General features: G+C 40.0%; 1 protein-coding gene across 4 annotated transcripts in view; it reads right to left on the bottom strand.

Annotated features, from left to right (window-relative positions):
* LOC140480585 (tensin-3-like) overlaps window positions 1-21,637 on the bottom strand; it is a 426,853-nt gene that overhangs the window by 136,238 nt on the left and 268,978 nt on the right. For all 4 annotated transcript variants that reach the window (XM_072575634.1, XM_072575635.1, XM_072575636.1 and 1 more), the window contains 2 exons: window positions 17,043-17,095; window positions 11,595-11,766 (listed from right to left, as the gene is read on the bottom strand). In XM_072575634.1, coding sequence (XP_072431735.1) covers window positions 11,595-11,766; window positions 17,043-17,095 — 225 coding nt within the window. The remainder of the gene's footprint in view (window positions 1-11,594; window positions 11,767-17,042; window positions 17,096-21,637) is intronic.

Here is a 21,637-nt window from a genome sequence, read left to right as displayed (position 1 = left end):
GAAGACAAAATAAAATTACCGTTGTTCTTTCATGGCTGAATAGTTAGAGACAACTATTTTAACAGAAAATAGAAATGTGAATGATAGATAATAGGTGAAATTAGAAATGGTATCTGTTGTATGTGCATCCTACCTTTACAAGAGTTGACATTTTAAAACTTCATGTGCTCTGCGTATACAACTTTGCAATTATACCTGGCTACTAGTCTGCTCTCAGTCTGCAAGCAGCAAACACAGAAATCAGTTGGGTTGTTGTAATGACTGCTTCATAACTTATAAAGTGTTTTACTGTGTTAAACAAATAAACCAATCGTGTGAATCAAATCCTGACAAGTTACTGGTCATTAATATGACAACATCTGTATCCAGAAATAGGCATTCCAAAAGAAAGGTTTTCTGTTCAATTCCAGGCAACTGTGCATTCTCAAAAAAAAACTCTATTTAGTGCCAATATCTACATCATGCAAACTCAGAACTGTAACAGCCCAAAAGGAGGCCATTTAGGTCGTCATGTATGCACAGATACCGTGTTCTCAAATATGAGTTTTGTAAAAGCAATTACAATTTATACAAGGAAATATCAGGATGAGAAAAGAGTATTTTATTTTTCTAGCTTATTGTAGTGTGGACCATGGTTGGAAGAACTACTGATATTTGTTTCCAGCCTAATTGAGTGAGCTTTGTGGAGATCACCACTGGATGGAATGTTAATTGACTTGCAATACTTTAGAGTAATAGGGAAGTGAATACCAGACTTTGGCATGCCATTTGATAATTATTTGCAAGGTGATTTTGAAGGGACAGGGTAGTATCTCTTGCACGTTTCATGTTAAAAGTTTTAAATGATAAAACACGATTAGTTTGGAGGTGGAATTCAACTTGAGTAACAACACGAGTAAATCCAGCAACATCATAGTTGAAAACGATATATGTATAAAACATGCATCAGACGAACTTTCAAAACAGCATTAGAGAAGGACTAGAAAAGGCCTTTAAACCATTTAGGCCTTCATGATTCTAAACCTCCCAGGTGAAAATCAAATGACCTTACTATTTTCATTTCTACAACTGTCCAAACTGGACCACTAGTTAAGTGCAGCAAACATACTAAACTTTCCTGTTCTGGCCCATGGGACTGCTTCATCACATGTACAGCTTAGAAGGATGATCTGAATTTTGCAGCTATTTAAGAATTTAAAATTCTCACCCTGAAACTAAACCCCATCTCCCTGGCATGATGCAAACTGTGTTGAGCATCAGGATCAAAATTTCATATTTGATTTTAACAATAGGTTTTTTCTCAATAACCTGAGCGTCCAAATCCTGGCTTGGGATGTTACAACATGATTGATGCTTTGAACGAGTATCAGAATAGATACTGAAACAAAAGCAAAAGATGACAGATGTTGGACACCTGAGAGGAAAACGGAGTGCTGGAGAAACACAGCAGCTCTGACAGCATCTCTGACTCAAACGTTAACTGCGTTTCTCTCCCCACAGATGCTACCAGATCTTCTGAGTTTCTCCACCACTTTCTGTTAGACTGTAAACTAATGTTATTCAGGTCAGCACTTCTATGTAGTCTAGAGAAATAGATTCTGCTTTGCCTGAGAAACTTTTCATTAACTTTTCGTTTCTGCTTTTTAGAACCTCTTTCATAATTACTCTGCTTAAGGTAAATGAATAGATTTTTCTAATCATTATTACTGGTTTCATAATTCATAATAATTTAGAATATTATATCGTATTCAATTCACATGGAAATTATTAAGAGTCAAAGGAATTTCTTGACAAATAGTGCTGCACAAAGGACTGATAAGATGGCAAATTCAGTTCATGATTCCCTACATGACAAATCTTGGTCACAGACTTTGGGAAAATATTCAGAGATCATGCACCTCTCCAGAAGAAGAAAGGGAAATCAGAATCTATTCATCAATTTTTTTTCTGTAATCACTATGCTCGGGGGCTGAGTGTGTTAAGTGTCGTCTAACCTGTCACTTCCACAGCCCAAGGAAATCCAACCTACCACACTCCAATCCATTTGTTCTGAGCTGACTGCCAAGCTTGCTGGCCTAATGCAGCCTTCAAAGACCAACAGATTCTGAGCTTCACAGACCATTAGCTGTGTTCTACTTCCCAGGGGATCCAATGGTGAGAAGTTAAGTGTTTGTTTTTCTTTTCATCGGGATGAGTATTAATGGATTGGGGATATCAGAAGCAAGGGCAGAGGGGTAGCCTTTAGAGGCCATGCCTTTGCCCCATCCTCTTGTTGGGCCAAAGGGCCTGTTTCCACACTGTATGGAATCTAATCTAGTCTATTCTTTTGATTACTCCAGATCAAGATAATTGGAGGCACCAATTGGAGCTAATTGTGGAGGCAATGGGCGAGACCCCAGAAATGACTAAGACATGAGCTCAAATCCTACCATGACAGATTTGGATTCAATGAAAGATGGTGACCATGAAACTGATGTCAACTTGTCGGAAAAATCCATCTGGTTCACTAATGCCATTTAGGAAAGGAAATCTGCCATCCTTACCTGGTCTGGCCTACATGTCACTCCAGACCTACAGCAATGTGGTTGGCTCTTAACTACCGTCTGGGTAGTAAATACTTGCTTAACCAGTGACACCCACATTCTGAGAGTGAATTAAAAAAAACCCAAACATGGCAGTCAGATTGCCCTGTTTACCCAGCTGGCAAATCAGCCACCTTTCTCACCTACTGGGAAGTTGTATAATCAGGGATATACTTTTCAAGCCCCTGAAAGAGTTGCTAGTTGACCACTTAAGGGCCTGGCAGATCACCAAATCCACCAATGGATCTTCTTGTCCAAAATCTAAACAGTGAGATGGCAAGAAGGGCCAACACATCAATAATTCCCCTCCTTGCTACCTCCAGAGAAGACAAAATTCTGTCACAAGTGTCTAGTTTGAGGAGAATAAACCAATTCCCATTTAAAATTCCAACTACACAAATCAATATTCTCTCTTTCAGTATACCTGCTAACTGACTCGGAAATACATTATTATTCCTTGAGTGCCATTGGGTCAAGATTCTGGAATTCCTTTCTGAATGGCATTGTTGGTATACCTACACTAAACAGACTGCAGTGGTTCAAGGCAGCAGCTCACCAAAACCTCTTCACTAGCAACTAAAGGCTGTGCAATAAATGGTGGCCCAGTCTGCAGTGCTCACATCCATTTGAGAATTTTTAAAACTCTCCTGAAACCTTCATCTATGGTCTTTGTTATGTCCAGATGTGCTGACTTTAAAGCATTGCTGACAGATCTTTTGTTCCAATGTCAATTGCGACTAAGTTGGTAACTCTCATCTCTGAACTAGAAATTCTGAGTTCAAGTCTGATACCAGAGACCTGAACTCAAAATGTAAGAGAACATTCCAAGCTGCTACATATTTGGAGGTGCTGTCTTTCAGATGACACATTAAACTGGAGTCCCATTTTTCTTCTCACATGGCCAGAAAAGATCCCATGGAATCCTTACAAAGAAGAGTTGAGGAGCTCACCCAGTACCATGCCTATATTAATTACCTAGAGGTCCAAACATATTTTCTGGCCAACATAACACTGCTGTTTGTGGGAGTTACTCGACACAAAGTACTGCACATCCTTCCTTGAAACTAATTGGCCTTCAAAAAATGAATTATTGGCTGTAAATTTCAGTCTGGCATCCCAAGGTTGGAAAGCATTGCAGATAGTCCCACCTCCAACTAGTTGCAATTCCCAACGTTTCAACACAAGGTAATTACTGAAGAGCACCAGTGGATACCCTCCTAACGTCAGTGCCAAGATTGTGTCTGTGGAATTCCAGCTCTCTACTTTCAAAGCATTCGACATTTTGAAGCTTAACGAGGTTTTGAGAGTTATCAGCCTCAGTTTAGTCAAGCATCCACAACTCTGGGATTGTGTGCAAGCTTTGATGTTCTCAGAGCCAAACTGAGTGACCAGCCAGCAAAGTAGAAATACACAAATGAATCTGGATTACTAGTCTGGGTTAAATCTTTTGAACTCTTTTGTGACAAAAGAAAATAAAAAGTTTTCTTTTTCCAATTAATCAAAACTGACAGGTGGGGTTATGGTCAGAGAAACAAAGGTTATCTGTCAACCGGATTGATTTAATTTACAATATTTGTAAGGGAAAAAGCCAGAATGATGAGAAGTTTCCTTCCTGGTGGAATGGGCCACATTTGTCATCTGTAGCACTCACTCGGCAATCCACAGAAACATAAACTAAACAGATCCTTTTGATCGACACACAAGTGCACTTCAAAAACATATAGCCAGGGAGAAGCAAAACCTTATTTCACAGCAGTAATTGAATTTATGCTTAAATTCACTCACCTTAACTTAACATAAAATATCAGAATTTTAGATCAGCATGCAATTCATGCCTGCACTTCCTAGTATCATGTGTTTGACAATTATTTTCTTCCACGTTTGCATGGTTCATTGCCCGGCCTATACTTATAATCGGTTGTACTGACGCAATCTGATTGCACATAGCTCCCATAGATCGTACAGAAAAGCATGAAATTACTTTGCCTTTAATTTAAATATCTATAGCCTAAAATAAGATTTAAGCAAAACAAAATATGTACAGTTCATAAGTGGAAGAAAGATAAACACAAACACACAGAAATATTTTCTGATTTCATCTACGTTTTAAGACCAAACAATGTTGAAAGCAAAATAATTATCTCAAAGAAATTGGGGGACAAGTATCTGAATCCATGCAGTATACAAAATAAGGTAAATGAGCTTATGGTGCAGATCAAAATCGGCAGGTATGATGTGGTGGGCATCACAGACACATGAGTGCAAGGGGATCAAGACCAGGAGATAAATATCCAAGGATATACATCCCATCGAAAAGACAGGCAGGTGGGCAGAGGGGGTAGGGTTGCCTTGTTAGTAAGAAAATGGAACGAAATCGATAGCAATAAACAAAGTAGAGTCATGTGATGTAGAATCTGTGTGGGTAAAGGCAAAAAAAATAATGGGAGTTACGTACAGGCCTCCACAGGGTAATCAGGATTTGGAGCATAAGATACACCAAGAGATAGAAAGGCTTGTAAGAAAGGCAAAGTTAGAGTGATCATGGGGACTTTCAGTATGCTGGCAGACTGGGAAGATCAGGTTGGTAATGGATCGCAAGTAAAGGAGTTTGTGGAATGTCTATGAGATGGCTTTTCAGAGCAGCTTGTGGTGGAGCCAACTAGGGAATAGGCAACACTGGATCCAGTGTTGTACAATGAGGCAGATTTAATAAGGGAGCTTAAGATAAAGGAACCCTTAGAAAGCAGTGAAAATAACAGAATAGAATTTATTCTGCAATTTGAGCAGGAGAAGGTGGAATCAGATGTAATGATGTTAAAGTTAAATAAAGGCAACGTTAGAGGCATGAGCTGACCAGAACTGACTGGGAGAAGAGTCAAGCAGGAAAGAAAGTGAAACAGCAATAGCAGGAGTTTCATAGAATCCCCACAGTGTGGAAACAGGCCATTTGGCCCAACAAGACCACACTGACACACTGAAGAGCATCAAACCCAGACCCACTCCCCTACACATCACTCTACATTTATCCCTTACTAATACACCTAACCTATACATCACTGAACACGATAGGCAATTTAGAATGGCCAATTCACCTAATCTGCACATCTTTTGGACTGGAGGAAACTGGAGCACCCAGAAGAAACCCACGCAGACACGGGACAATGTGCAAACTCCACACAGATATTCTCCAGAGGCTAGAATCGAACTCAGGTCCTTGGTGCTGTGAGGCAGCAGTGCTAACCACTGAGCCACCATGCCACCCTCTAACATAGCAGCCTCCTGTGTGGCACCTTATCACAGGCTTTTGGAAATCTTGATAGACAACATCCATTGGCTGTCCTTGGTCTAACCAAGTTTCTGGGAGCAATTCAGGAGACACATAAAAAATTCATCCCAAGGAAAAAGCAGCATACTAAAGGGAGGATGAGGTAACCATGGCTGACCAGGGAAGCCAGGGACAATGTAAAAAGAAAAGAGAAACCAAATAATGTGGCAAAGGGCAGTGGGAAACCAGAGAATTGCCAGGCTTATAAAGACCAATGGAAGACAATGAAGAAAGAAATGAGGGAGAAGATTAAATATGGGGGGTAAGTTAACCAGTAACATTAGGGAAGATTGCAAGAGTTTCTTTAGATATATAAATGGTAAAAGTGAACATGGGCCACCAGGAAATGATGCTGGAGAATTAATAATGGGGAACAAAGAAATGGCTGAATACTTTGAATGAGTACTTTGCATCAGTCTTCATGGAAAATGAGAGTAATTTCCCAAATATTCAAGACAACCAGGGGGCAGAAATGAGTATGGTGGCCATGACCAAGAAGAAGGTGCAAGAAAAGCTGAAAAGTCTGAAAGTGGATAAACCACCTGGACCAAATGGACTACACCCCAGAGCTCTGAAGGTGATAGCTGAAAAGATAGTGGAGCATTAGTAGTGATCTTTCAAGTAACACGGGAGTCAGGGAGGGTCACAGAGGACTGGAAAATCACTAATGTTATTTCCCATGTTTAAGAAGGGAGTAAGGCAAAAGATGAGAAATCATAGGCCGATTAGCCTGACCTCATTCATTGGTAAGAAATGGATAATGAGTCGGATAGGACCAAAGTAGGTGGCCATGCTGGCTCGAAAAATTGGGTGACAGAATTGGAACAGAAATGCAGAGAACCCTTCTTTTTCAACGACTTCCATCCCGATCTAAACAAACCCTTCTAATTTACAAATGCTAATCTTAACCCATCTGATCTGCATGTTATTCTAGATCCAAAACAATCTGGGTGACTTTGAAATGCCCTCTGAAATGGTCTAGCAAAGCACACAGTTATATCAGCCTTCAAATGGATGGATAAGAGCAAAGAAACCAGATGGACTACCTGACATCACCAAGGCCCCGGAAAAGATATAGCAGCAAATCTTGCGCAGTCCATACTAACATCTAGGACATTATGCCAAATTTGGGAGAGCTATCCTACAGGCTAGTCAAAGAAACAACCTAACATAATCATTCTAATGGAATCATACCTGACATACAATGACCCAGAGACTATCGTCACCATTCCTAAGAATCTCCTGTCCCACTGACAGTAGCCAACCCACCAGGGGCAGCAGTACAGTTGTCCTGGGGGTCCACAACATTCAGTCCTGATGCCACGAAGTTTCAGTGTGTTAGGCATTGTTTACTAGAGCAGTACTGGAGAGTGCACTATTTCTGATCTAGTACTACGTATAAAAAAGGGTGAACTAATAATCTGCTTGCAATAGAACATTTGGGGGTGACTGGCCATAACTTTACATTACATTTCAAAAAGACATAGTTCAATGTTAAATTTGAACAAAAGAAATCATTAAGTTTTGAACAGCAAGCTGTTTGGAGTCTTACTTGGACATACCTGGAGCACTGCACACAGTTTTGATCTCCTTAGCTTAGAGTAGATATTACTGCAATGAAGGGAGTGCAATAAAGCAACACTAGATTATTCCCGGAATGGTGGGGATTGCCCTATGAAGGGAGACTGAAAAAATGGGGACTGTAGTCTCAACGTTTCAAAGCATGAGGGGTGATTTCAATAAAACGTAGGAAATACTGAAAGGGATCAATAGAGTAGATACAGGTAAGATTCTCCCCCCTGCTTGGGGAGTCCAAACCAGGGGATATAATTCAAAAATACGGGGAAGTCACATTGGACTGAACAGAGGAAAATAATTTATATTCAGAGCATTGTGAATCTAAGAATTTTCTATCCCAGAAGGCTGTGGAAGCTGAATCATCGCGTACATTTAAACACTGACGGGTTTTTAAATACCAATGACTGAAAGGGATTTTGGAATAGGGTGGAAGAAGGACATTGATATAAATGATCAGCCATGATCATATTGAATGGCAGAATAGCCTTTATGAACTGAATGACCTCGTCTTGCTTCTATCTTCATATGAATATAACCTTCAAAGGTGGCTCTCTCTCTGACTTAATTGAATCTGTGTTAAGTAACTTAAAACTAAAAAAAACATTCCTGCTGATTTAGAATTAATCCACTCACACATTTCACTTAAAACCAGCATTTCACTAGTTATGGGAGCGTGCACCTCCTTTAGATAAGCCACTCCACAACTTTTTCAATTTTCCACACTTCATATGCATCAATGCTGATCCTTTCTGCAGACTCTGGCTTTTGCAGTTATCAATTTTCTTCAGAAAGAGAGTTTGGTCCCGTTGTAATGACCACCCCATCAAAGGTTCATAATATCTATATACCATCTCCCCCAGAAAGGAGAAACTACCATGAAGTCAAAATATCAGATTAAAGTCAAAGAATGTTCTAGCAAAGCAACACTTTGTGCAAATCCATGACAAAAAAAATTGTCGACTCTGGTGGTAAGCATAAATTCTACAATAAAGATGGTTTGCACCTTAATAGGTTATGGATCAGCATTCTAGCAGGCAGGTTTGCTACTGCAACACAGCTACGTTTAAACTAAATAGCAGGGGGCAGGGGACAAACTGGATGTTTAAGAAGGAAATTGAAGGGAAAGTTAGAATAAGAGAAGTCAAGAAAGACAACTGTATCAATGAGGCAGAAAACTCAAAGGGATCATGCTGTAAGGTTGAGTGAAATAGGAGTTGATGGGAAGGGTGAGGGCAGTAACAAATTAAAAATACTTTTCATGAATGCACGAAGCATTAGAAATAAGATGGATGAGCTTGAGGCTCTTTTGGAAATTGGCAGATACGATATTGTGGGATTAATTGAGACGTGGCTTCAAGTGGACAGGGCCTGGGAAATGAATATTCAAGGCTACACGTGCTGTCGTAAGGACAGACTGACGGGCAGAAGGGGTGGGGTGGCCATGTTGGTAAGGGATGATATTCAGTCCCTTGCATGGGGGGACCTAGAATCAGGGGATGTAGAGTCAGTGTGGATAGAGCTGAGAAATACTAAGGGTAAAAAGACCTTCTTGGGAGTCATCTACAGGCCCCCAAACAGTAGTCTGGATGTCGGGTGTAAGTTGAATCAGGAGCTGAAATTGGCCTGTTGCAAAGATGTTACTACAGTTGTTATGGGGGATTTCAACATGCAGCTAGACTGGGAGAATCAGGATGGTATTAGACCTCAAGAAAGAGACTTTGTGGAGTGCCTCCAAGATGGATTCTTAGAACAGCTGGTCCTGGAGCCAACCAGGGAGAAGGCAATTCTGAATTTGGTATTGTGCAACGAACCAGAATTGGTCAGGGACCTCAAAGTGAAGGAGCCATTGGGAAGTAGTGACCATAATACAATAAGTTTCAATCTGCAATTTGAGAAGGAGAGGGTACAATCGGAAGTGACAATATTTCTGTTGAATAAAGGGAACTATGGAGCTATGAGGGAGGAGCTGGCCAAAGTTCAATGGTGCAATACCTTAGCAGGGATGACAGTGGAGGAACACTGGCGGATATTTCTGTGTATAATGCAGAAGTTGCAGGATCAGTTCATTCCAAAAAGGAAGATAGATCCTAGGAGGAGGCATGGGTGGCCGTGGCTAACAAGTGAAGTTAAGAAACATATAAAGTTAAACGAGAAAAAGTATAACATAGCAAAGATAAGTGGGAAAACAGAGGACTGGGAAGCTTTTAAAGAACAACAGAGGATTACTAAGAAGGAAATACGCAGAGAAAAAATGAGGTACGAAGGTAAACTGGCCAATAATATAAAGGAGGATAGTAAAAGCGTTTTTAGGTATGTGAAAAGCAAAAAAAATGGTGAAGACTAAAATTGGGCCCTTGAAGACAGAAACAGGGGAATATATTACGGGGAATAAAGAAATGGTAGAAGAATTGAATTGGTACTTCAGATCTGTGTTCACTGTGGAAGACACAAGTAATCTCCCTGAGGTAACAGTGGCTAAAGGACCTGAACTGAAGGGAATTTATATTTGCCAGGAATTGGTGTTGGAGAGACTGTTAGGTCTGAAGGTTGATAAGTCCCCGGGGCCTGATGGTCTACATCCCAGGGTACTGAAGGAGGTGGCTCGAGAAATCATGGATGCGTTGGTGAAAGTTGGTTGGCTGACAGGAAACAAAGAGTAGTGATAAACGGCTCCATTTCGGAATGGCAGGCAGTGACCAGTGGGGTACCGCAGGGATCAGTACTAGGACCACAGCTTTTTACAATATAGGTTAATGATATAGAAGATGGCATTAGTAATAACGTTAGCAAATTTGCTGATGATACTAAGCTGGGTGGCAGGGTGAAATGTGATGAGGATTTTAGGAGATTACAGGGTGACCTGGACAAGTTAAGTGAGTGGTCAGATGCATGGCAGATGCAGTTTAATGTGGATAAATGTATGGTTATTCATTTTGGTGGCAAGAACAGGAATGCAGATTAATACTTAAATGGAATCAATTTAGGTAAAGGGGCAGTACAGAGAGATCTGGGTGTTCTTGTACACCAGTCAATGAAGGTAAGCATGCAGGTACAGCAGGTAGTGAAGAGGGCTAATAGCATGCTGGCCTTCATAACAAGAGGAATTGAGTACAGAAGCAAAGAGGTTCTTCTGCAGCTGTACAGGGCCCTGGTGAGACCACACCTGGAGTACTGTGTGCAGTTCTGGTCTCCAAATTTGAGGAAAGACATTCTGGCTATTGAGGGAGTGCAGCGTAGGTTCACGAGGTCAATTCCTAGAATGGCGGGATTACCTTACACTGAAAGACTGGAGTGACTGGGCTTGTATACCCTTGAGTTTAGAAGACTGAGAGGGGATCTGATTGAGACATATAAGATTATTAAAGGATTGGACACTCTGGCAGCAGGAAACATGTTTCCGCTGATGGGTGAGTGCCGAACCAGAGGACACAGCTTAAAAATATGGGGTAGACCATTTAGGACAGAGATGAGGAGAAACTTCTTCACCCAGAGAATGGTGGCTGTGTGGAATGCTCTTCCCCAGAGGGCAGTGGAGGCCCAGTCTCTGGATTTAAGAAAGAGTTGGATAGAGCTCTCAAGGATAGTGGAATCAAGGGTTATGGAGATAAGGCAGGAAGAGGATACTGATTAAGGATGATCAGCCATGATCATATTGAATGGTGGTGCAGGCTCGAAGGGCAGAATGGCCTACTCCTGCACCTATTGTCGATTGTCAATGGCCTTCACAGAAGGTGTAAAAATGGACATTTTAATTCGATGGCACAGAGTTCGCAACTTATCTTATAATGCTCCTGCCAAGATCATCATGTGGTGTTTACATATTTCCTATGTAAAGATAAAGAAAAATAACTAACATGATACTCCATGATCTCAAAACACTGAGTCACAATGTAATCTTTTGCCATTCAGTACTACTGAAACATTCACAGACACAGATTTACTTTTGTTTCTGTTCTAATTGCTTGCAGTTATTTTAATGAACGATAAGCAGAAATCATAGATGCACAAAACTTAATTTCTGGCAATCTTCCATTCGAGTTATGTTGACTTAATCTGGACAAGGAACTTAGAGTGCACGTTCCTCTTCAATATTTCTTTCTATATCTTACCAGATAGTTATCTCCATGCTTGGATTTCAGCATTCGTGTTACATCCTGTAGATTATGAAAATAAGTTTCTTCTGAACAGCCAGCAGGGAAGGACACAGCAATGATGCGTTCAGTAATGTAAGTCAGATCAAGTTCATAACCCTCCTCCATAATGTGACCCGATTCCACACTCCTGTATACAGAAAATAAGAGAAAGAATGTAACTCTTTGTTGAAAACTTAGACTAGTTCTTCGCTGACTTCAATACACATGAAGTGTCTGCAGAAACAGAAGAGGGAAGAAAGGTGAAGCAGCTGTATATATTGAGAAATTGAGGAAGTTTAATATCAGTGAAGTAAGCATAAATATAAATAATCTAACTTCATTTAACAATTGTAGTTTAATGGTATATGTACATGAGTTATGTACTTTATCAATTGTGATGCCAAATCATTCAACATCAATTGTGATAAATGTGATGCAGTGGCTCTGAAGTTTTCCTGGGTCCAATCTCACCAAAACTTTCAAGTTACTCATGCAGTGAAATGTATTGAATAATCCAGGAGAAGTTTGATAGCATGAACAGCAGGTCACTGAGTTTCTGGAGAACAGGCTGATTGCACAGCTGAATGAACATGGGCATCAAGACACTGACTTCAAAGGGGACAGAGTGTGCCAGTCATGATCATTCAGGCATGTTATCAGCAATAGCATTGACTCTGGCTCATCTTGAACGATGCACCTCAAATGCACAAAGGCCTGTCCCCTCAGGCAATTGGAGATACCATAATGCAGTGGTCATGAGGGAAAAGAATCAAAACTGCTGATTGTGATTTAGCTTTTTGATTAAGTTGGTTCAGATTGCTGTCAAGTATAATTCACATCCAGATCTGCATTTCAAATAATCAGATCATGTCTACAAATGAGTAGTACTGGGATTACATACTCTGACCAAATATATTGAATGCCAGGTTATCGAAGAATAATCACCAGCACAAAAAGTACAAGATGAAAAAGTCAAATTTAAAGACAGCAGACAAAATTACTGGATACATAAACAAAAGACATCTAAGGATAAATAATTTAGTTTTAAAAAATGTATTGCTGAAAAAATATAAATCCAATATTCATGTAATCTGTAACAAGTCTCCAACTACACGAAAAGGGCACTGAAAAAGACTATGAATGACAAACATAGAAACTTTGCTGAGGAAAACAGAAGAATAAAGAAACTTGTCATAGTCATAAAGTGACCCTGGGATATTTAATAATAAAATTAATTTGGGATAAGCAAACAGGTACTGAATCAAGCAAAAAAAAAAGCTGATTATTATTTCCATGCACATTTCAGCTTGAATGGTTCCTGGTGACAAGTTGCTATCACAAGATCATCCAGGTGATGACTGAGGTAGACCATTTAGTCTATCATGGTTAATCAATGCAGAAGCACATCACAGTCCTTCCTCTGTGGCACTGAACTGTCATTTAATGATTCTTGGCTTTTACCTCAACTATTCTACCTGGAAATTTAATTTATGCATTAATAACACTATTTAAAATAAGCAATCAGTTCTAATTTTGGTCATTTGCTGGTTTCAAATTCGTGTATCTCATCTTACTTTTGCAATTTTAGGTAATTTACAAAAGTAGGAAAAGTAATTTTCCAAATTTATCTTCTCCATTTTTTGATTACTTTCCTGATGTTTTCCTTCAAGATTGATAAGTCTACGTTTCTAAGTTCTATCCTATCAATGCATAACATTAAAACCTTGATATTGGTCAATAACCGGTTAGGAGGTAGGAGTCAGACAATAGTGATAAAAACAATCTATTTGAACTGTAGATACTAAGTGGCATTCCCAAGTGATCTGTACTGTTTGTCACTGTATGTAAGCAATCATTTGAATGAAGGAAGATTGAAGTCTGTCTAAATTTAAAAGTAACATTAACACACAGTTATTGTGAAAAGGTGAGCAGAAAGTAGCAAAGGGACATACGAATAGATCTAGTGAGTAAGAGCAACCACAGAACATGAAAGGTCAACATGGGCAAATGTGAAGTTACCCAGTTGAGTCTAAGAAAAGCAGATCAAATATTTTCTTTCCAAGAAGAACTGTTGAAGAGCAAGGTTTCAGTGCATAAATCGACAAAAACAAATAGACTCGTACAAAAAGTCTTCAAGAGGGCTCGTGGAATATTGGTCTTCATCACAAGGGGACTGAAATACAAAAGAGGAGGTGGTTATCCTGAAGGTGCGTTATCCGAATTCTATATTCACTGTTAATGCCTGAATTTCTTAAGGATATATTTGATCTTGAAGGGAGTAGAGCACAGTTTCAGTGAAAAGATCCCTGGCTAAAAAGCTTAGATTACAATATCACACTGTGCTATCAAGCAGCACTTACTTATCAACAACCTGCTCACTGACGCTCAGTTAGGTCCCTTCAGGGCCACTCCACTCCTGAATGCATTACAGTCTTAGTTCAAACATGAACAAAAGAGATAAATTCCAGAGATGTGGCGAGAATGACTACTCTGTAATATGGACAGTTTACAGAGATATGGGCCAAATGCTGGCAAATGGGCCTAGGTTAATTTATGACATCCGTTGGCATCTTTCCAGACCAGAACTGAACGCAGTATTCTAAAAGTGGCCGCAATATGACCTCCTAACTCTGATATACAATGCCCTGACCACTCAAGCCAAGTGTACCAAATGAGTTCTTCACTACCCTGTCTACCTGTGACTCCACTTTCAAGGAACTATGAACCTGCACTCCAAGGTCTCTTTGTTTGGCAATGCTCCCCAGGACCTTACCATTAAATGGAAAAGTTCTTGTCTGATTGGCCCACAAAAACACAGCACTTCACATTTATCTAGATTAAACTCTATCTGCCACTCTTCCACCCACCTGATCAAAAGGTCCTATTCTACTGAGGTACGTTTCTTCACTGTCCATTGCACCTCCAATTTTAATGTCGTCTGCAAACCTATAAACCACATTACCTATATTCACATCCCAATGTATATCAAAGACAAAAAGCAGTGGACACAGCACTGATCTTTGCAGCATACTGCAATTGATCAATGAATTGCATTCAAATCAGTTCACTGTATACATCAACATCCTTTTGGTTTTTCCTATTGGTAGTTTGCATTGGTTGGACAAGGAGTCAGAAATTAATGCTCTTCCCCATTTGGTGGCAGGGGTCACTGGTGGAAGCGTGGCGAATGCAGACTTTGCTGCATTCCTGCCGCTATCCCAATTACGTCTATGTCAATTTGTGAGTACTTCCAAGATATACCACTGACAGTTGGTAAGAGTGGGAGAGATTCATGGTCGGCTATGTGATGGTTAAAAAACTGGAGCCTCTATCATCACCATCAATACCTCAAAGCTAAAGCATGTGTGGAAATGTGTATATTGCCACGGTACCTTGTTCTCAAATGCCTCCTTACCCTCCCATACAGGAGACTGTGGATGGTTCTCTTCTCTTTCCAACAATTGAGGCTTCTAATTAGCTAATTAATGCTCATTTAAGGCCTTAGTCTTACTACACCTGGCATTTATTTAACCAGTTCCAGTTGGGGTGGGTTCAGGACATGCCTCACTGCCCTATCTGAGTTTAAGATTGTGGCATTCTTCAGTCTGACCGACCTCCAAAGCAGAGAATTGAAAATATGGTCTGAATGTAAACCAGCCCATTCTGGGAGTGGAAGATTACAATGTGAACACGTGGCTCCCCTGCTTTCCAGAGAATAAATGCTGGCAACTAACCAACTGACACCCACCTCAGAGTCACAAAGCAATACACATGGCCTAAACAATCTGAGAGGGATGATTGCCCCTCACAGAGGGTAAATCCCATTCACGGGCACTGTCAGCCAATCTAATTCCCCAACAACTCCAATATCCACAGCAGGCATTGCCTGGATAGCAAGCAAGCCCACAAATCCCAGAGCCAGTCAAATCTGTGGGGTGGGTTGTGGGGTGGGGTTGTTGTGGTGGAAACTCATTTGGTTACTCAGGGAGGGGGTTGACAGGTGTGGAGGAGTGGATTTAAAACAGACTTCAGGCGAGGGATAAGGAGGCAGTTATTATCCTCTCAGGGGGGTGCCCCCAATGAGCCAACAATATCCTCCAGTGACAGCAGCTCACACCTCCTTCATACATTTTAAATACTTTTTTTTTCAAAATATTAATAATCCCATTCAACCTGGTGACCCACAACAGCCACTTCATAGCATGAGAAACTGGTCAATTGTCCCTTCATTAATTACATACGGTAGTGGGCTTCCAATTCTGGAGCTCAGCAATCCTCCCTATGATACGAGTGAGCAAAAGGCTGGGTGGGAAGATGGCGGGCTAGCTACACACTCTATATAATGTGACCTCACCCCTCCAACAACCAGGGACATGTAATATCGAGCTCGGTATTTCCCTTAAAAAAGAGTTGCTAAGAAAAAAAGTTCTGTAAAATTCAAAGATTTTCTGCATTCCTTCATGGTCCTGGCACCCAGGTTCCTCCTGAGAGAGCAAGGAGGAGAAACCACTTGCACTGTCAGGACTCGATACCAGAGGATAAAGATTTAAGACAATTGGCGAAGAATCAAAGGCGAGATGAAGAGATGTTTTTCAGTGCAGCTCATTGTTATGATGTAAACTGCACTGCCTGAAAGGGTGAAAGAAGTAAAGTCAATTGTGATTTTCAAAAATGTACTGCTTGATATATACTCGAAATAGAAAATTATTGGAGGGCGACATGAAAAAACAGGTAAACAATTCTAATCAGATAACTGTACCAAAAAGAACTGGAAAAAAAACACAATGAATCAAATGTTCTCTTCTCCCTTTTATTTTTCTACAATTCGATTAAATGTTGCAATGACCTCTTACCCCAAACCACTTCAGGCAGCAAATTATCCACACAGTTCACAATGGCCTGTGAGGGGGAATTTCTCCAAACCTGAAGGAAATCGTCCAGACGCTATCAAAGGTCTTGGTAAATTTTAGAACCTCTATTCAACCTCCCCTTAATAATTTCTGCTCAAGTGTAAAAAATTCCTGGTAACTTCAGGGGTTTTTTTTCCTCCCATTTTCTACAGTTTCCCACCACAGGAATCATTCTGATGAAACTTCACACTATGTTCTTACTACTATTACCATAATGGTGCATCCTAAACTGAACTTGCACAATATTACACAGTACCCTGTGAGCTAAACAATGCTTTGTACTCTTTACAAATAAAAAAAGGAAAACACTTCAATCACTGTATCCATCTGTATTTACTTTATTGGGAGGCTAACAACGTGGTGAAATAGTAGTTAGGCAATTCAGAGCTCAATCAAGATTTAAATAAGATAGTCAAAGCCATATAAAATGAACAAGCACAACAGTGCAAAAATATTTAGTTTCAGAGAAATCTCAATGAGTTAGCTACTTTTAAAGAAAACGTGCAATACTTACTGAGATGAGTTATTGTGACTGAAAGATGAGCTCTTCAGAAAATTGCTTGAAGTCTGTAAATATTAAAAAAGGTATTTTTGAAACAGCTACTGTGCTGATAACATTTACAATTATAAGTCTGTACAATAAGCATCTAAACCAAAGTTTTTTCACTCATATTGGAAGAGGTATTGTTGATAAAGTGTGGCACTGGCAGGTCAGGCAGTATCTGAGCAGCAAGAGAGTCGACGTTGCAGGCCTAATCCTTTGAAACATCGCCTCTCTTGCTCCTCAGATGCTGCCTGGCCGACTGTGCCTTTTCCAGCACCACACTTTACTGACTCTGACTCCCCAATCCTCACTGTCTCCTTGGAGCAGATATTTGAAATGAAACATGTCAGATAGCGAAGGCTTTCCGAGATTTTGAAAGAATAACTTATACGAGAACAAAAAAAACTTAAATTCTAATGCAAATCTCTGATGTGTTTTCATAGCTTAATCATACATGGTGTCAGTGAGGCAGTCTCCCCTTTTGCAATGTTCAACCCATCAATGCATTTTCTTTGCTTTTTTCATGTTTTAATAATAAAATAAAACAAATTACCCATTGAATAGAAAGATGCAATATGCATAAAACTTCAGATTGCATCAATTTTACTTCTTTACTTATAAAGCGTTGGCATTAGACATCTCCATTCTGGGCCCGATGCTATGATAAGGTTGCACCGGTGGGTCAGCACAGAATACATCTTTTTTTAACGCAGATTGGATTTAGGAACAAGAAGACATCATTCAGCCTATTCCACCATTCAATAAGATTTGATTATGGCCTCAGCTCCACTTTCCTGACTGCACCCGATAATCCTCTACCTTTTTGACGATCCAAAATAATCTACTTTTCAGTTCTGAATAAATTTAAAGACACAGCCTCTCCTACCTTATGGGGAAGAGAATTTCACACTCTAACTGCCCACACAGAGAAAGAGAAGTCACATTATTTCTATACTGTAAAGAGATCTCTTATTCTTCAACTCTATTCTCTAGTTATTGTTTCTCCCACAAAACCAACTGACCTTTATGTATCCAGTCCCCTGAAGATCTCATATTGAAGTAAGGCCACTTCACATTTTTCAAATCCATGTTAGGTATAGACCTAATCCGTTCAATCTTTCTTGCTAAGATACATTCTTCATTCCAAGAATAAGTCAAGCTAACGTTCATTGAGCTGCCTCGAAAGTAATCAAATCAATTTCAAATAAGGAGAATGAATTGTACACACAACTCCAGATGTCTCACATTCATGCCCAATATGGCTGCAGTAAAACTTCTGAACAGATGTCTTGTATTAAATGACATCATACAATTTCCTTTCCTGATCCCTTGCTGTACCTGCACACTAACATTATGTGGTCTTTCTACCAGGGCAAGCAGATTCCCTGCACGACCAAGTTCTCTCTATTTAAATTATGTACTTCTTTCTACTGTACCTGCCAAAATAGATAAATTCATATGGTTGCATGTTATACTCCATCTGCCAAATGTTTTGGCCACTAACTTAACATGTCTATATCCCCTTACACATACTTTACCCTCTCCTGACAACTGACTTTCCCACTTATCTTGGTATCACTAAAAAAATCACGGGTAAATATAGCAATCATACATTCATTCATTTCAATCTTTCATTGGTTTGTCACCCAAGTCACTCTTTTCCTTTGCTAATATATTATTCTCTCCATTTGCTTGTATCTTGTGTAGTAACCTTTGATGTGGCACCTTATTACATCACTTTTGGAGATCCAAGTCTACTACATCTCTACAGGGTCTGCTTTATGTGCCTTGAATGCTACTTCATCAAAAAGCTTGAATAGATCATTTAAACATGATTTCCATTCCATTGAACATGCTGACTCTGCCCGAAAACAGACTGATTTTCTAAATATCTTGCTAAAGCCTCCTTGAAAACGGATTGTGACTTTGGCCAAATCATTCTGCTTTCTGCCTCCCTCCTTCTGTGATCAAAGCTGTTGCTATGGCAAGTTCGCAGAATGTCCACCAAGAAAGTTTTTGAACATCATAATGTTCAAAGTTCTAACGTATAAGACATCTTTAAGCTAACACATAAAACTTTTGATAATTAAATTGAAAAAAAATCAAAGTATCAGCAATTCAGGAATTTAAGGTTTTTATAAACCTGACAGAAGTCACCGCAGTTACAATCTCCAGGCGAGATTTCTGCTTTCACTTTATTGCTTATAAAATGGATATTGTTGGGTTTTAGAACAAATGAAAGCAAAGTAGTCTGTATTTTTCTTTGTTTATTCATTGTGAAATATTTGCAGGGCAGTGAAGAAAGAGTAAAGGAGTGAGACTAATTAGATTGCTTTTTCAAAGAGTTGGCACAGTCACAGAGTCAAGGGGGCATAATCTAAGCTGCAGGATTCTGTGAAGCAAGGTCACATAAGATTAAGGAGCTGGAAAATTAAAAGAGCCAGCTGAGGCACAGACAAAATCTGTACATCGCAGAATAAATCAGTGGTGAAGAGTTATTTGTTTAGAAGTGTGGATAGCCATAAGGATGACACCTTCGGTGCGGAAAATTGGCCATCTCAGCTACAGTAACATTCATTGAAGAAAGGATGAAGGGAATTTAATGGGGACAGGAAGAGATGCAGAGAAGTGCACCAGGTAATACAGAAACTTTAAAAGCCACAGACCTGATAAGTGCAACCAAACTCTGATACAGTGACCTCTGACAGACTTCTGGTTTTGAGAGGTGAAGGGAGTTCATCAAGAAATGTGATAACAGAAAGAGTACCTATGAAGCTATTGCAAATGCAGCAAGTATACCTTAGTAAATAACTGGGGATACTTTCCAAAGAAAATAAACGGATAACTGGAGAGAAATACTCTGTGAGATTTAGAAAGAATTTTGAGAAAGCAATGTTGAAACATTTAAACCTGACATTTCGGAGAAAGACTGGTCAGTTAGTGGATACAGATGAGACTATTTGTTGCACGAAGGAAGTATGAATGAATCAACACTGAAATAGTGATCAGGAAAAGGCAGATACCAGGGAGTCACTTAAGGCAGAAAATATAATGCGGGCAAATGCAAGAAATATTAGAGATAAAAAGACTGTCCAGGCAGAGAGAAACAATATCATAGAAATATTAAAAACATGACAAATTCCAGAACCTATTGTCAAAAGGTACAAAGTGGTTATTGAAAATAAATCCCCATCTTCCTGAAGCATGAGTTTCTAGTACCATTGGTCCCTGACAGCAAAAGCCATTGATAGCACAACTCCAATATGCATGTATTGGGATGAGGTTTCTGAAATCAGCCACTCAAATAACATCCAAAAACCAAAAATGAGTGGCATTTCCACGCTTCTCTGCTTCAAAAATCAACCTCTGATAACCATTCGCTTCTAAAACATTTTTTAAAAAATCTGTACGAACAAGCCATTATTTCCTCAACTTGTAATCAGGCAATGGCCTCAGATGTGGAGTGACATCAGAGAACACATTTTTAAGAGCATTTTTACGAGGTTGTGTCATGCACACGGATGTGAAATTTAATCACAGGACTGGCAAAGGAGATTCTACTTTGGTGGCACAGTGGTTAGCACTGCTGCCTCACAGCACCAGAGACCAAGGTTCGATTCCTGCCTCAGGCAAGTGTCTGTCTGGAGTTTGCACATTCTCCCAGTATCTGCGTGGATTTCCTCCGGGTGCTCCGATTTCCTCCCACAGTCCAAAAAATGTTCAGGTTAGGTGAATTGACCATGCTAAATTGCCTGCAGTGTTAGGTGCAGGGGTAAATGTAGGGGAATGGGTCTGGGTGGTTTGCGCTTCGGCGGGTCGATGTGGACTTGTTGGGCCGAAGGGCCTGTTTCCACACTGTAAGTAATCTAATCTAAAAAGACCGAGCTAACTTTGAATCATATTCCCAGGATGATGATTTAGCAAAGCAGACTGTGTTTTATGAAAACTGCTCAATTCCCCACGATATAAAGAGAACAAAAATTTGGTTGAGTCCTATGATGTGACAACAATTTCGCATCTTTTACATAGGAAAACATCTCAAAGCATTCCACACGAGTATTATCCAATGAACAAACTGAGGGCATATTAAGAACATAGAACAGTACAGCACAGAACAGGCCCTTCAGCCCACAATGTTGTGCCGACCATTGATCCTCATGTATGCACCCTCAAATTTCTGTGACCATATGCATGTCTAACAGTCTCTTAAATGTCCCCAATAAGCTCGCTTCCACAACTGTTGCTGGCAACGCATTCCATGCTCTCACAATTCTATGTGTAAAGAACCCGCCTCCGACATCCCCTCTATACTTTCCTCCAAACAGCTTAAAACTATGACCCCTCGTGTTAGCCATTTCCACCCGGGGAAATAGTCTCTGGCTATCGACTCTATCTATGCCTCACATTATCTTGTACACCTCAATTACGTCCCCTCTCCTCCTCCTTTTCTCCAATGAAAAAAGTCCGAGCTCAGTCAACCTCTCTTCATAAGGTAAGCCCTCCAGTCCAGGTAGCATCCTGGTAAACCTCCTCTGAACCCTCTCCAAAACATCCACATCTTTCCT

The sequence above is a fragment of the Chiloscyllium punctatum genome, chromosome 8, assembly GCF_047496795.1.
Source record: "Chiloscyllium punctatum isolate Juve2018m chromosome 8, sChiPun1.3, whole genome shotgun sequence".
NCBI lineage: Eukaryota > Metazoa > Chordata > Chondrichthyes > Orectolobiformes > Hemiscylliidae > Chiloscyllium > Chiloscyllium punctatum.
The sequence above is the reverse complement of the archived record's forward strand: the minus strand, read 5'-3'. Positions and strand labels throughout refer to the sequence as shown.